At 39.2% G+C, this 16586-nt stretch overlaps 1 protein-coding gene across 1 annotated transcript in view; it reads right to left on the bottom strand.

Annotated features, from left to right (window-relative positions):
* Positions 1-217: 217 nt before the first annotated feature.
* LOC125458952 (uncharacterized protein CXorf65 homolog) overlaps positions 218-16586 on the bottom strand; it is a 35612-nt gene continuing 19243 nt past the window's right edge. Inside the window, exons 7-9 of the mRNA XM_048544813.1 lie at positions 11285-11364; positions 3047-3158; positions 218-542 (exon numbers count right to left, since the gene is read on the bottom strand). Of these exons, the coding sequence (XP_048400770.1) occupies positions 532-542; positions 3047-3158; positions 11285-11364 (203 nt within the window). The 3' untranslated portion in view covers positions 218-531. The remainder of the gene's footprint in view (positions 543-3046; positions 3159-11284; positions 11365-16586) is intronic.

The raw sequence follows: 16586 nt of genomic DNA, 5'->3' as shown, positions 1-16586 counted from the left end.
AGGAAGATGCCGTGTCTGAAGAAATGGTTTAGGCCTTCTGCAGCTGTTGGCACTGAAATTACTGTGGTGCAAAGAGGCTAGAAGATAATGTTCTTATTCAGTGTTTCCATTTTCTTGAGTGATTTGAGTGCTTGTTGTTTGTATGCTTTTAAAAAAAAAAGAGGGATCTGGCATTAATGTTATTTTTGTGGCTTATACTGGAACTTCTGTCCTAATTGGACAATTAAAAGAATTGTAATGTAGTGCATAACTCGTCAAGTTCAGGAACTGCCCTAGCAGTGGCCAAGGAACAGCGGTTGCTTTTGCTATTGGGAATGAGTCTCCTTTTTTCACTTGTGTGATGTGGGCATTACTGACTGTCTCAGCATTTATTGCCTGTCCCTAGTTACTTAGTCTGGCTGAGACTTTCTGATCCTAGGAAAAGAAAGGAAAGAAAGAGAAAAACAGTACCAGACAAACTCACATGACACCATTTACTCTTGGTTTTCAGGCAAACTGGCATCTCCAGATGAAAAGATGATTAAGTCTGCATCACCGCACTCCTGTAAACATCAGAATGCACAGTGATTCATTTTCAAATTAAAACACAATTCACAACTATTGAGAAATATCTAATTTGTCCGGAAAATAAAGACTGAACATTATTTAATCTAGGGAGATGTTAAAATAACATTCATTGCAAATAAATTATTTAGTAACAATTATTCAAGGATTGGAAAATACCTAAAAAATGAATGTGTTTGATCAATGAACTGCAATTAAAATAGACTATTATTTCTCTGTTTCCATAACAGTCATTGTAGCCACAGGCAAATCAAAAACAAGAACAGAAATTGTTGGTAAAACTCAGCAGTTCTGGCAGCATCTGTGGAGAGAAATCAGAGTTAATGTTTCCTTACGGGTTACTGGGCACAAAACATTAACTCTGATTTCTCTCCATAGATGTTGCCAGACCTGCTGAGCTTTTCCAACAATTCCCATCCTTGGTTTTCATTTGCCTGTTGCTACAATGACTGTTATGGAAGCAGAGAAATAATAGTCTTTGTTTTTGTTTCCGATTTCCACCATCCGCAGTTCTTTCGGTTTTTACAGGCAAGTCAAACTAGTTCAAAATGGCTGTAAAGATAAGGCCAGCGACTACAGTTTAACCTTGGCAGTGGAGAGATTTCTAGAAACACTAATTTAGCTGACCAATTATGCGTTAATTAAAGAAAGCCAGCATGGATTGTGTAAGAGAAAATCATGTTTAACTGACCGCTTGGAGTCTTTCAAGAACAGTTAACAGGGAAGGTTGAAATGACACAGTGGGGAGCTAGAGGAACACAGCAGGCCAGGCAGCATCAGAGGAGCAGGAAAACTGACGTTTCAGGTCAGGACCCTTCTTCACTTTCCTGCTCCTCTAATGCTGCCTGGCCTGCTGTACTCCTCCATCTCCACACTATGTTATCTCTGATGCCAGCATCGGCAGTTCTTACTCTCTCCAATAGGGAAGGTTGATGGAGGCACTCCTACTGATGGGGTGCACAGAGACTTCTGATGGATACTTGATACAGTGCAGCAGAACAAACCTATTGACTAAGTTATAACTCATAGAACAAAAGCAACAGAAAGAAACATAAGAGAATTGTCATAGAGTCATAGCGCTTTTACAGCAAAGGAAAGGCCCAATCACCCATTATGTCTGCACTGGATAACTGATAGGAAATATGAGAAAAGCAACATATAATAAAATATAGAAGGACAGAGAATAAATGTTTTTACAAGTATTAGAAAGGAAAGGAATTATTAAAGTGAGCATCGGGTCCAATAGAGAGCGAGTGTGTGAGTTAATGAGAAATAAAATATGGCAGAAGTGATGAACAGACATGTGCATATTTTTACTGTAGGAACCATGCATACACATATAACAGATTCAAAACAGCTTCTTCCCTGCTGTATTAAAACTTCTGAATAGCCCTTCCAAATTTTATATCTAATGTTGTTCTCACTCTGTGCACCTTCTCTGCATATGTAATATTGTATTCTTCCTTCTAGTCTATCACCCTAATGCTTTTTGTATGGTTTCGTTTGCCTGTACTGCATGCAAAATAAAAAACTTTTCTTGCTATGTAGGTACATGTGACAATAACAAATAAAACCATCAAAAACATCAGATAACATTCATGGAATACCAGACACATGTAAGTTAATAGATGTAAGGGCAGGAGGAGTGTAAAACAATTGCAATCACCAAGGAAAGGCAACTGAGAAAACTGTTTGAATTAAAAGCCGACAGGTCTCCAGGGCCTTATGGCTGCTGAGTTGGGACACTCATTAGTTATACATTTATGAAATGCCCTAGATTCTGGTTAGGTCCCAGCAGGTTGGAAAACAGCGAAGGTAACTTCCCTATTCAAGGAGGGAGACAGAAAGCAATAAACTACGTGACAGTTAGCCTAATATTTGTTATCAATAAGTGCTGAAATCTCTTAAGGAGGTTACGGCAGGGTGCTTTGAAAATCTTAATGCATTCAGGCAGAGTCAACATGTTTTGTGAAAGGGAAATTATATTTGGTGAATTTATTGGAATTCTTTGAGGAGGTAAGAAGCAAGATGGATAAAGGCAAAACTGTAATTGTGGTCAACCATGCTCAAAAAGCATTTAATGAGCTGATCCTTTCTTTTATTCATTTATAGAAATTGTGTGTCAATGTCTGGGCCAACATTTCTGGCCCATCTCTAATCAACCTTAAACTGAATGGCTTGTTAGACCATGGAAGTAGACCACACTACTTGAGTCTGGAGATATATGTAGGTCAGATTGGATAAGAAAAGCAATTTTACTTCTGCAATGAACATTGTGAACCAAATATGCTTTTGTGACATTTGAAGATGGCTTCCATTGACATTGGACCTTCATAAGTTCATTTAACACCAAGACTACTTTGGTGGCATGGTAAAACAAAGCTTTGCTAAAAATGTGGACTTGCGATTTCTGAACAGAGAACTGTTATTCACAAAACAGTGCAGAAACACAGCATTAGAAAGTAGAACATTATTGTTTAACCTTTGCCAGACTTCTTTCCTGGTTCCAATTTGGACTTCCCTGAAGCGGCACTCTGGGCTGTTCCAGCAGCTTCTTCAAATGTAGTCTTTGGAGTTGCTTTTCCCTTCTTCATCTGTTGAATAAGGACAATTTGTTTTGAACTGTTGAGATTTTGAACCTATTAAAATCATTCCCCCGCCTTTGTTCCCCCAACCCAGCTATTTCTCTACAACAAAAGTAAAATATCACAGATGTTGGGAATATAAAAATAAAAACAGAATGCTGAAAAATCTGTGAAGAGACAAACAGTGCTAACACTTCAATTGTATCAGAGATAATGGGAACTGCAGATGCTGGAGACTGCAGATGCAGATGAAGGGTCTAGGCCTGAAAAGTCAGCTACTATGCTCCTAAGGTGCCGTTTGGCCTGCTGTGTCCATCCAGCTCCACACTTTGTTACATCTAACACTTCCATTGGTCTGTCATTGAAGTTGGAAGGCCATTGGCCTAAAAGGTTAACTCAGTTTCCCTCTCCACAGAGACATCCAGACGACTAAGTGCTGGGCAGTTTTATAAAGTACTGCAATGATTCTTGGCTATCAGTTGCTGAGAGATTCCCAAGATTGAGGAAAGCTGACCAAAAGTCTCATCTTTCTTTCTCTGTTATCTTTGGGAAAAGCCTTGGCATCAAAGTGTGAGGAATAATTCAGGGATGGCACTGCTTATCAACATTTTGGTATCTCTTGTCAAATGTAATTATAATTACCTCTGTAACTTAGCTGTCAGAATTAAGAAGGAGCAATGGCTAGAAATGGACATTAGGTGCTGGGGATGGAAGGTTTGAGCTATAAGGAGAGGCCGAATAGGCTGAGGCTATTTTCTTTGGAGCATCGGAAGGTGAAGAATACTTTTACTAAAATGATTGATGCATGTTGGAGGGAATTTTAATTTGCAATGGCGCCATACCTGACCTGTGTGTGAGGCCACTGACAGACAGAACAAAAAATAGTAATAAGCGCAGCCAATAAAACAGCTAAATTGCAAAATGTATGTCATATCATGACGGCAAAAAACAAATTATTTAGTTACTTAACAACTATAAACAAATTAGAGCTATGTCTTTAGCCGTGGTGAGCTACCAAAAATGCTGATTTATAAGGAGTGGAGTTTAGTGGATGCATCACTCTTCTAGGTGAAAGCGGAATGCAGAGGTGAATTTTCCAATCCGATAATTCCAGCAGAAAACAAGCAATCAAAAACAGGGCAGAACATTGTTCTGTCTCCAACTTATTTGATCCTTGCAGGTATATGCTCCCAGGAAGCAAAAAATTAATCATCCTTAAAAATAAAACCCTATTGTAAAATAGATATATTGGAAATCAAAAGTATATCAATCTACCTGAAAAACTAGTTTAATAAAAAACACTATATAATTTAAAAGGTGTTAGAAATGAAAGTTGGTATAAAATAAACAAAGGAACACAGAGCAGTAGATTATTTTATTTAGTAAAATTATTCTACGCTGCAGCCCATAAAAATAATTTTCATATAATTTTCAAGACTTGGAAAATGTTAAGAAAATTCATTTCAAACGAATAAAACATACAAAATATGTTGAGTTGTAATTACTTTAACATGGGATATTTTATATAGCATTTTACAGAAACTATAAAGAAAAGTAGTTGGTAAAACAGCTATCAATGTTGTTTGAGTTCCTCGAAGCCCCTTAGGATTTCTGTCTATCATATTTGGTTTTCACTGTGAAAAATCAATTCCAGAATTCTACATTGGGAAGTCTGGTCGGACACGTTGCTTTCCATCTGCTAACTCCCCACATATATGAAAAAAGAAGAGACCTTGTGCATAATACTTTGATAGCAGTTTTGTTGAAAGATATACCAGAAATGTCTGCTCAAAACCAGGGAAAATTATGTTGTTACTCTACAAGGCTGGAATCAAGAACAAAAACAGAGTTTGCTGGAAAAGCTCAGCAGGTTTGGCAGCATCTGTGAAGAAAAGATCAGATTTAACGTTTCGGATCTGGTGGCCCTTCCTTAGAAGCTCAGACCCGAAACATTAACTCTGATTTTTTTTTTCACAGATCCTGCCAGGCCTGAAGGAGCTTTTCCAGCAACTTCTGTTTTTGTTCCTGATTTACACCATCCACAGTTCTTTACGTTTTTATAAGGCTGGTATTAGAATGGGGAATGAGGAACATTCACGTGTTTTCCTTTAGAGCTTCCCATGACCAGACTGTTTAATTCTTTTTATGCATGACTGCACACTCACAAGAACTAAAAAGGCCTGCATTGTACTTGATTTGCACAGGAACCTTGGGCTACTGTGTAACTAAGGGGGAACATTGAGGAGTAGAATCAGCTATTGGTGACCAAATAAACATTCTGTTGTTAAAATAATTAAAAACTGGTGGTATGTTAGGTAGCTGGAATGGTCAGAGAGTTCAGAACAACAAAGAGAGGAGGTCTAAGACAGGGAAAGTGCAAGGGCAGTTTTTTAGCTATTAAAATTAATGTGCCAAATCCAACAGTGCAATGGCCAGGGTGTTGCAAGATGAATGTTAAATGCAAGATGAATGTTAAATGCAAGCTATTGTACAAACTGACACATAATGAACTTAAAATTAGCAACATGATACAGAAAGAAGGGCCTGCAATTAAAGAACACATTTCATATCCTTTAAGCACTTCATGATCATCAGAGTCATCTGGTTTGCAAACAGCAAGATCCCACAAATCTCCCGCAAGACACATGACTTATTAAAGTCCTTTGATGGAACTGGTTTAGTATCAAATTTTGGATGGAATTCAGGACACACTACTTTTCTTGACATAATGCCTTGAAAGGAAATAATGACAGCTTGTCTAAAATGGGTGATTTTGTTCTACATATTAAGTGGAAAAACCAGATGGTCAAAAATGAATTCATAGAATGTTTTTAGCAAAGTTTCTGAGAACAGCACATTATGCAACTGACTAAACAGAAGGTTATCCTAGACCTCATATTGTGCATTGAAATAGAATTAATTACTAATCTCAGTGAAAGTATACCCAAGGTAGCAGCAACCATAGTGTGATTAAATTTAACATTCAGTTTGAGGGAGAGCAGAGTGGGTCTGAGGCCATGTTAAAAAAAAATTGATAAGGGCACTTGTAAAAGCATGGAAACAAAGTGAATTGACAAATTGGGTTAAAAGATAGATTAACAGCAATGAAATGGCAGCTGTTTAAGAGGATATATCAGAATTTACAGAATAGATACGTTCCAAGGAGTCAGAAAAAAAAGTCCAAGGAATAGGCACACAATCCATGGTTAACAACAAATGTGAAAAATAGCCTGACAGTTAATGGAAAAACATACAATTATGCAAAAGCAGGTTGGAAGTCAGAACATATAAAAAACAAAAGACAGTCAAAAATTAATGAATTGGAACAAATAAAGTCTGAGAAAAATCTAGCTAGAAATATAAAAACAGATAATAAAAACCTCTATAAATATTTAAAGAACAGCCAAGCTAATAAAGTGAGGCTGGTCTTATAGAAAGTCAGACTGGAGAGTTAACAATGGAAAATAAGAAAATAGCAGATGAATTGAATAGATATCGTGCAAAACTTTTACATTGCAGAGGATGCAATTAACGTCTCAGAAGCAATAACAGATCAGGAAATTGAAGTGGGGGGGAAAGAAACTTAGGAAAGTCAAAAAGTGTTTGAGAAAAATGGTTGAAGCCGCCAGCTGACATGTGCCTAGGTCCTGATGGATTTCATCCCAGGTTGGATGAGAAGTGGCTAATGAAATAGTTGATACAATAATTTTTAACCTTCCAAAACTCTCTTGATTTGGGATGCTTCCATTAGTTTGAAAGATAGCAAATGTAACTCCTTTATCCAAAAGGTTGATGGTCAGAAAGCATGTAATTTTAAGCCAACTAGCTTAACATCTGTCACAGGGAAAGGTAGAATCTGTTATTGAGGGAGTTATGGTTGGATATTTGGATAAATTCAAGGCAATGAGATAGAGTCAAAATGGCTTTGTCAAAATCAATTTGTGTTTTACTAATATATTGGAATTTTTTGAGGAGCTATACTAAACTTAGATTTCCAGAAGATATTTGGTAAGGTGCCACATCAAGTGTATTTGCAGGAAATAAAAGCTCATGGTACAGGGTAGCATATTTACATGGATAAAATACTGATTTAATTGCAGGAAATAAAAGCTCAGGGTATGTGGGTAGCATATTAATATGAATAGAAGATTGTTTACTGTTAACCAATCAATGAGTAGATGCAAATGGGTCTTTTCAGGGTGGCAAAATGTAATGAGTGCTGCGGCAGGGGAATTAGTGTTGGGACCTCAACTGTTTGTGATTTATATAAAAATGACTTAGATGAAGGGATGGAAGTTATGGTTGCCAAATTTACGGATGGCACAACGTTAGCGGGAAAATTGTGAAAAGGACACAAGAAGTTACAAATAGATATCATTGGAATAAGTGTGTTAGCAAGGATGGATCGAATCGAGTATTAAGTGTGAAATATTGAAATTGTCCATTTTGACAGGAAGAACTTTTTTTAAAAAATGAGCATCTTATCTAAATCATTAGTCTTTGAGAGCTCTGAGATGCAGAGGGATCTGAATATCCTTGTCCATGAATTGTGAAAGATTATTAAGTATTTATAGCCAGTAATTATAAAAGCTAATGGTATGTTATCACACATCACAAGAATTACACAGAGGTAAGGGAGGTTATACTTCAGTTATACTGATGAGACCACACCTGGACTGCTGTGCAAGTATTGGTTATTCTTATGGAAGAATTTAAATGCATTGGAAGCAGTTCAGAGAAGGTTCACTAAAGTAACTCTTGGATTGGATGGTTTATCATATGAGAAAAAAATTAGACGGGCTCAGCTTGTATCTACTGTAGGCGACTTGATTGAAACATACAAGTTCCTGAGGGGTTATGACAAAGTACATCTGGAGAGGATGTTTCCTGTTATGGGAGAATCAAGAAGTAGGGGGTCATTGCTTGAAAATCAAGGATTGCCCATTTTAAACAGAGATTCAATGAATTCTTTTAGATGATCCTGAGTCTTTGGGACTGTCTTCCTGAAAATGCGGTGAAAACGGAGACCTTAAATTTTTTTTTTTTAAGGCTGAGGTAGATTCTTATGGCCAAGGATTGGGGGAAAGTGAAAGATAATCGGGGTAGGCAGGAATGTGGTTTTGAGGTTACAATCAGATCAGTCATGACTTTGTTAAATAGTGGAGCAGGCTTGATGTCTGTCAGGACTGCTCCTGATTCATACGTTTGTATATACAAATGGGATCTTTTCTGTTCCACCTGAATAGAAAGATGGTCTAACATCTCAACTTGAATGCAGCACAGATTAAATTAGAATATTCACCAGATGGCAATCCACTGAATCATATTTTCACTTTTTGTAAAACCGGCCCGAAGTACCTCCCTCATAGAATGGGCAGGAGCTCTGCTCCTTCAGATTACCAGCCAGACAGAGAAGTCTACACCTCTGTCAACATAGGGCTTCCTCAAAGAATGAGGTGTCATCTTAGATTATCTGCTAAATTCGAGGAGTGGGATTTGAAGTGCGGAGCTTCTTGGTATAGTGCTATAATTATTAACCCCAAAGTCAAACTGATAATGCGAGAACCAAATAGAGGTTTTGCAAAATATTGAAAGGGTAACAGGGAGAATAAGTAGTGAATGTTGTTTACACCAATCGACAAGTTGGAAGGAAGAGGGCTTAGGCTCATGGAACGCATGTTTAAACAGGGGAGTAGGGTTGATCTGTGGGTGCCCCCAACTGTACTGGAAGAATCAAGACCTGGGGTGATGCAATATTCCCGTCTCAGAGATGGGCAGGAATTTGGCAAGAAAGCCAAGTAATTGGGAAAGTTGATCCCAGAGAGATACTTTCCACCTCTATTCCCGCTTCCATAATAAATACCGGACAAGAATGTCCATTGAGAATCATTAAATTGTCAATTTATGGCTGCTAATTGGCATACCAATTCCACTACCTCCCTCCCCAGCAAGCGATAAATTGTCTGGTATCCTGACTAAGGAACTAGGGTGATCAGGCTGTTGGGCTTGGGCTTGGGGAAGACTTCTATTTGCTCCAATCTGGGACCAGCTAGGGCTAGAGGTGGGGACTGTTGTTCAAAGACAGCCCTGCCCTGCTTCCAAACCTTTCTGAACCTCCTATAACCCACCATAAAACCAAAAAAGAAGTCTATCCTTTCACTGCTGGATCTCCTGCAGGCTGGGCTGCTAGTGGCGATCTCTAAGAACCAGACACTGCTGGCCTCTGATTGGCCATGAACTTCATGTAAGCCAGGACTTCTGCATCGAGAGCTCTGATTTGCTAAGAAGGTTACTAATTAGCTTGTCACTACCTGACTTAAGCAAGCTTCCTCATTTGATTAGGGTGGAGAGTCAGTCACCACTGAACATGTCCACCCCTGAGAAGCACTAACAGATAGCAGTGCTTAGTTTATGTGCTCCCCTCCCCCATTTATCTGTGCTAACAATCTTGGCTAATAATATGAAAGGCAGGAATAGTGTGGCAACTGGCAGGATTAGGGTCAGGTTTAGCTTTATTTCCATTCTGGTATGCATCATTTTGCTGTACCACAACCTGCACCCCCATCCCCACACTTCCCTTGGCCCCACCAATCATTACCTCCAGGCAAGGAGACTTAAAGGTTGAAGCCCAGCTATCACTAGGAGAATGGAAGAAGAAGGTTCAGAGAAAGTGTTTTAACTAGAAAAATTTGGCAAGCCTTGACAGGAATAAGGAACTATTGAGGGACAAACCACACATCCCTTTCAAGAGAAATAGGCAATAAGGGAGACAAAATTGCATAAAAGGATACAGAAGGAAAAAACAGGGCAACAAAATCTCAGATCTGATCAAAGAAGCAGCCCCAGCTCAAACACAGGGGACTGTACATTCCCTGGAAGATATGCTAATAGAAATTGAAAAGGCATATCCTGTACTTAATATGCAGTAATAATAGTTTAATTTTAAAAATTTACTTGCACAAGTGCTGTATGAATCAAAAAAAAAACTTAACAACAAGGGCAACATTGATCTGGATTGATTTTGGCTGAATTTCTATGGCGCCATCCTGTAGAAAGCTACATTTAGTGAATTGTGATAAAGATGCTGGCTGAATGTAGAGTGACTCATATTATAGAGCATAATAAAAGGAGTAAACCTAGCTTGAGAACACCAGTTAATTGACTGGGCAATATGACAGTCACGTTAGTTTAGTCTGGACAGACAATGATGTAGGGAATTTGACAAAGTGTACTTTGTAAAATGATAAGACAACTGACAGCATGTCTATTGGCTTGAGAAGGTATGAAATGGATTTCATGAGTTTGCCAAACATACAAGACACACTATAAAAATCAAAGCTGGCTCCATCAGAGGAGACAAAATCACAGGCAAACTTAATAAATTGTTTCAAATTATGAAAGATGGAACACTTTTAGAGACTGCTTTCAGTTGTGAAGAGGACTTGAACAATGGGATGGTGTTGAGAAGATGGTTAAGTATGAGTTCATAAATTTAAGAATGATTCAGGTAATGGACAGACAACATTCAAGCAATCTGCATGCTATGACCTGGTACTCGGGTTGAAAAATTGGTTTGATTAATGTTGGGGTGAAGAAATAGAGAATCTCTCTTTAAGGTAAAATGAAAGACAGATTGGGCTATTATGGAGGAATCATGAAGAAAAACATTGAAATAGCTGAGATCAAATGTTACAAAGCTATATTCCCAGTAGTCCACCAGCACCATAGATTCCCAATCCTTCACCAGCACCACAAATTGGAAAATTAAAACCGTTGATCCCTTCAGTTTCCTTCCCATTACAGCCAATGTTATAAAATTATGCATCCAGTTATTGGAACCCCTTCAAAGACCACAATGGGGTTTCCAGTCCAGATTAGGAAAATTAGCTCGTGGTGTGACTTCTGATTGCTGTAAAATGTGTTGTGCAGATTTTACATAAGGACATGACTGGAGTTATGTTTGAAGACTGAATGGTAAAGTAATTTGTCAACACTCACTATCAAAGGTTCAGAGATAAAGAATAACTACTTGTTTGAGAATTTCCTGCTGTAATACATTCCAATATAACTTTGCATCTTCAGTAAGGGAAAAAGAGAAAGCAAAACTAAAACAAATCAATAAAATTCAATATTACAGGTGTCAAAGATGCCCGTCTGGTGGTGAGCCTTTTCTGTTTTGGATGGTCCAAAGTGACACACTGAGTCTTAAGAGTCTCTGCAAATAAAGGACAATACACAATTAATGAAAGGACTATGATCCAACATGACATAGCCATCAATCGAAAGATCATAAGAAATAGGAGAATGTGTAGGACTTTTGGTCCTTCAAGCTTATTTCACCATTAAATAAGACCATGCCTGAATGGTCCCCTGAGAGAAAAAACTCCTCCTTACTTCCACCTTAAACTATGTCCCTTAGTTCCAGATCACTTGATGAGGCTATGACTCCTCATGACTTGTTGAGCTGTCAGTGGATAAATACATTCCTTCAGTGTATGTGCAGCTAACCCAATAACTTAATGTTGAAAACAGAAAAAAAAAACAAGGTCTGAAAATATGCAAATATGTGCCATTACACAAAGAACTAGGGTCCATGTTCATAAGAAAAATAAAGTGAATTCTTTTTAAGGTTAACACTTTTTTTGTTCTTTGAAAGCAATGCCAATTGGGAATCTACTTAACAGTATACTATTCAGTAAAGGAAGGTTACATGTTTGAAGCTTGCTCGTGCTGATTGTACTGATCTCATTAAAACAGCACTAGGCCTTCCACAACTGTCTTACTGTTTTGTGTGTGCATGATTTTCTGCTCTTAGCTGTCATTTGTGCACAGAACAGCAGATGAACATAGAACATAGAACAATACAGCGCAGAACAGGCCCTTCGGCCCTCGATGTTGCGCCGACCTGTGAACTAATCTAAGCCCCTCCCCCTACACTATCCCATCATTATCCATATGCTTATCCCAGGACTGTTTAAATGCCCCTAATGTGGCTGAGTTAACTATATTGGCAGGCAGGGCGTTCCACGCCCTTACCACTCTGAGTAAAGAACCTGCGTCTGACATCTGTCTTAAATCTATCACCCCTCAATTTGTAGCTATGCCCCCTTGTACAAGCTGAAGTCATCATCCTTGGAAAAAGACTCACTGTCCACCCTATCTAATCCTCTGATCATCTTGTATGTCTCTACTAAATTCCCTCTTAGCCTCCTTCTCCCCAATGAGAACAGTCCCAAGTCCCTCAGCCTTTCATAGGGCCTGTGCTCCAGACCAGGCAACATCCTGGTAAATCTCCTCTGCACCTCTTCCAATTCTTCCACATCCTTCCTGTAATGGGGCGACCAGAACTGCACGCAATGTTCCAAACGAGGCCGCACTAGCGTTTTGTACAGTTGCAGCATGACATCACGGCTCCGGAACTCAATCCCTCTACCAATAAAACCTTATACACCGTAAGCCTTCTTAACAGCACCAGCAACCTGGGTGGCAACTTTCAGGGATCTATGTACGTGGACACCAAGATCCCTCTGCACATCCACACTACCAAGAATCTTTCCATTGACCTGGTATTCTGCCTTCCTATTATACCTCCCAAAGTGAATCACCTCACATCTATCCATATTAAACTCCATTTGCCACCTTTCAGCTCAATTCGTCAGTTTATCCAAGTCTCCCTGCAACCTGCAACATTCTTTCACATTGTCCACCAACTTTAGTATCATCTGCAAACTTACTAACCCATCCACCAATGCCTGCGTCCAAGTCATTTATAAAAATGACAAACAGCAGTTGTCCCAAAACAGATCCTTGAGGCACACCATTACTAACCGGACTCCAGGCTGAATATTTTCCATCAACCACCACTTGTTGCCTTCTTACAGAAAGCCAGTTTCTAATCCAAACCGCTAAATCTCCCTCAATCCCGTGCCTCTGTATTTACTCCAATAGCCTACTATGTGTAACTTTATCAAAAGGTTTTACTGAAGTCCATGTATACCACGTCAACTGCTCTACCCTCATCCACATTCTTGGTCACCTTCTCAAAAAAACTCAATGAGGTTTGAGAGACATGACCCTCCCCTGATGAATCCATGCTGACTATCTCCAATCAAATTGTTGCTTGCTAGATTATTATAAATCCTATCTCTTATAATCTTTTCCAAAATTTTTTCTACAACAGATGTAAGGCTCACAGGTCTATAATTACCTGGGCCATCCCTACTGCCCTTCTTGAATAAGGGCACAACATTTGCAATCCTCCAGTCCTCTGGTAGTAAACCTGTAGACAATGAGGGCTCAAAGATCAAGGTCAAAGGCTTCGCCACCTCCTCCCTAGCTTCCCAAACAATCCTCGGAAAAATCCCATCTGGCCCAGGCAATTTATCTACCTTCATGCCTTCTAGAATTGATAACACCCCCTCATTACTAACCTTAATCCTTTCAATTCTAGTCGCCCATAACTCAGTCATCTCCTCTACAATATTCTCCTGCTCCTCAGTGAAAACAGATGAGAAATAATCATTTAGCACCTCTCCAATCTCCACACACAACTTCCTACTTCTGTCTTTGACTGGCCCTATTCCCACCCCAGTTATCCTCTTATTCCTCACATACCTACAGAAAGCTTTAGGGTTCTCTTTTAGGGTTCTCCTTTATTCTACCTGCCAATGTCTGCTCATGTCCACTCCTTGCTCTTCTTAACTCTCTCTTTAAATCCTTTTAGCTAATCTGTAACTCTCCATCGCTCATCTGAACCATCTCATCTCATCATCACATAAGCCTCCCTCTTCCGCTTAACAAGAGATACAAATTTCTTTAGTAAACCCACTAGGACTAGTTCAGGCTGGATGTGATGGTTTCCTATAAATTAATAGCCTGCTCATCCTGTTCAAACGTGAAGGCAATCACTTTAGTGAGGGTACTGGAGGTGCTTGTCTCACATGGAGCTGCATTCCAGCATAATCTCATAATTTAGGAAGAGAAAAGAACCCAGGGATCTAAATGATGTGAGGGGAGAACAGCAATGAGTAGTCTGGTGAGGTTTTGTGACACTGGAAGCAACTCGTTGCAATTTCAAACCGAGTTCCTGGTATCTTGATAGGGAGTGGTGAGGTTCCTATAAATGGAGATTCTTGCTCATTAACAGCTTTGTCAATAATGAGCCTAACCTCAGTAATATGTGGCTTGCTCTTCTACCACCTACTGCAAGGAAAGTAGACATTGACAACTCCCAGTGTGAAAGTCTGAGTAACAGGTGACTTGCTTTTCTGGGCCACCATCTTGGAGAAAAGCGTCATACAGGATCTCCTTAGTTGGGATGTTGGATATCTCAATGATTGAGCTAAGAGCTGATCCTGGTCCCTCATGTTACCAATTCAGGTCCCTGTCAGCAGGAGCTATGGATGTAGCCTCAGGTGGGGCATTGGGCACACAGTGGCTGTCTTGCTAAGAAGGTGAAGGAAGGCTTAGGAAGTTGCAGAAAGCCCAAGCTGCTGTATAGGTGAGGACTACTCAGCTCAACTCCCTATTGAATTTGCACAGTCCCTAAGGATGTGTCAGGACCACAAGGTGGTCCTAGGTCTTTCACACTCAAATCCACTTTCTTTGGATGAGCAAGTTACAGTGTCAGTGAGGGCTCCATATTTCCCGGAACCCTGTGATGGAACTGCGTCAGCTGCTTGACTGGGACCTGAGACCTATAGAAGTGGAGACTATCCTTTCTCAGTCACTCGGAGGGTGGCAGATGCTCTATATTGTGTGTGTGACTGGCTCCTTCTTTGGAGTTTGAGTCTGTTTTGCTGGTATTTTGTTGAGGGTAAATTCTGCAGTGAGAATACTTGCCAGAAGTTGGCCAATGTCTAACAACAGCACTGGAGCTGTGGATGCCAGTATATTCCAAGATATCCAGTTACTAGCAGGTTCATCCTATTATGGTGTTATGGTAGAATTGGACTGGCACTGGGTGAGAGGGGCATAAGAGAGTCACAGTAGTTAGTTTGTGAGATCAGTTTGGGATGTTGCAGTGAGAAACCTGAGTCGGCTTGTGTGAAGAGAAACTCTGAAACAATACTTTGTAGTATTATTGTAAGATTCAGTCGCAAGAAATAAGGCTCAATATACAAGGACTATTAGGGACCTAAAGTGGTATTTATGGTGAGTGTGTATACCTCCATCTTGCTGAAGGTGCTTGTGCATATGCAGAACTGGCAGGTCATGATATCAGTGTTGTCATACTGCAGTAGTGGTGATGTTTATTCCAGTCAGTGTTCTGTCTTAGCATAGCTGAATACATTAAATACAATGAATAATTCTCACCAGCTATACTTAAAGGGTTCATCAACGACTTACAGACTTGGCCACCAGGTGAATTCTTCTTGCTTTGGATTTTAGATGACAATAGTTTCACACATACCTATTTGTCAATCATTTCTTTGTTAATTCTGACTATAAACTATCGAAAATGATCAAAATCCACTGACAAATGAACCTCAACAATGCCAAACACTGTTTGTTAAGATCTAGGGGTACCATTTCGAAGTATAATACAAACCATGTTCCCAAATAACCATTTCCGGTGCTCTTAGCTGTTTGCAAACCCTGCCAAGATCAAAGCTATTTCTTAAGACCTACAAGAGGATATTATTGAGTCTGAGTTCGAATATAGTCTCAACAGCGATCTCTTATTTTTTGGTCAGCAGATTCAGCAAGATGTATCTGATAATGTTCAAAAGATCATCATCAGCAAATGACATGAAAACATTCAGCAAAACCCAAAGAGGCATGTTCTTTCTGAGCATTCAGAAACAAAATGTGTCTCTCCAGGAATGTAATTGTTAAAGGTAAACAAGTGACAATTTCACAAGTTCCACATCAAGGTATGCAAGATAATATACAGGCACTAAAGAAAGAGTTTAGCACATGTTTATCAATTGGCCCACCATCAACAAAGACATTGAGTTGTATGAAGTATCGCAATTCCATTGATGCTAATAATTTATAGAATTCTCATTCCAAATGAACTTCCTTTGAAACCATGATGCAAGCTTGCAAGTGACCTTTTCCATGTTCATCATCATGATTATATACTGATCTCCTGACCAAATTGGTTTTTGAGTGATAAGTCAAAGATATCACTCATGAAACTGGTGTTGACACATTGACTGATATAGTCAATATATTTAGTGTTCCTCAACAAATTGTCTGATAACATTGTTCAGCACACTAGTGCACCCTTCTAGAACAAGTGCCGGAAGGAGTGTTCAACATATTACCTCTTCTCTTCATTTCCATCAGCTTAATTGTCTTGTAGAATGCACTGCCATACTGTACACTTGCCTAATATGGATTTTAAAGTGATTTGCCAAGATTTTCAGGTACTTATTTTAAATCTCAACATGCTACCCCTCAAGGCTGTGGCCTATCCTCACCAGCAATGTT

Source organism: Stegostoma tigrinum, chromosome 15, assembly GCF_030684315.1.
Source record: "Stegostoma tigrinum isolate sSteTig4 chromosome 15, sSteTig4.hap1, whole genome shotgun sequence".
Lineage (NCBI taxonomy): Eukaryota > Metazoa > Chordata > Chondrichthyes > Orectolobiformes > Stegostomatidae > Stegostoma > Stegostoma tigrinum.
The sequence above is the reverse complement of the archived record's forward strand: the minus strand, read 5'-3'. Positions and strand labels throughout refer to the sequence as shown.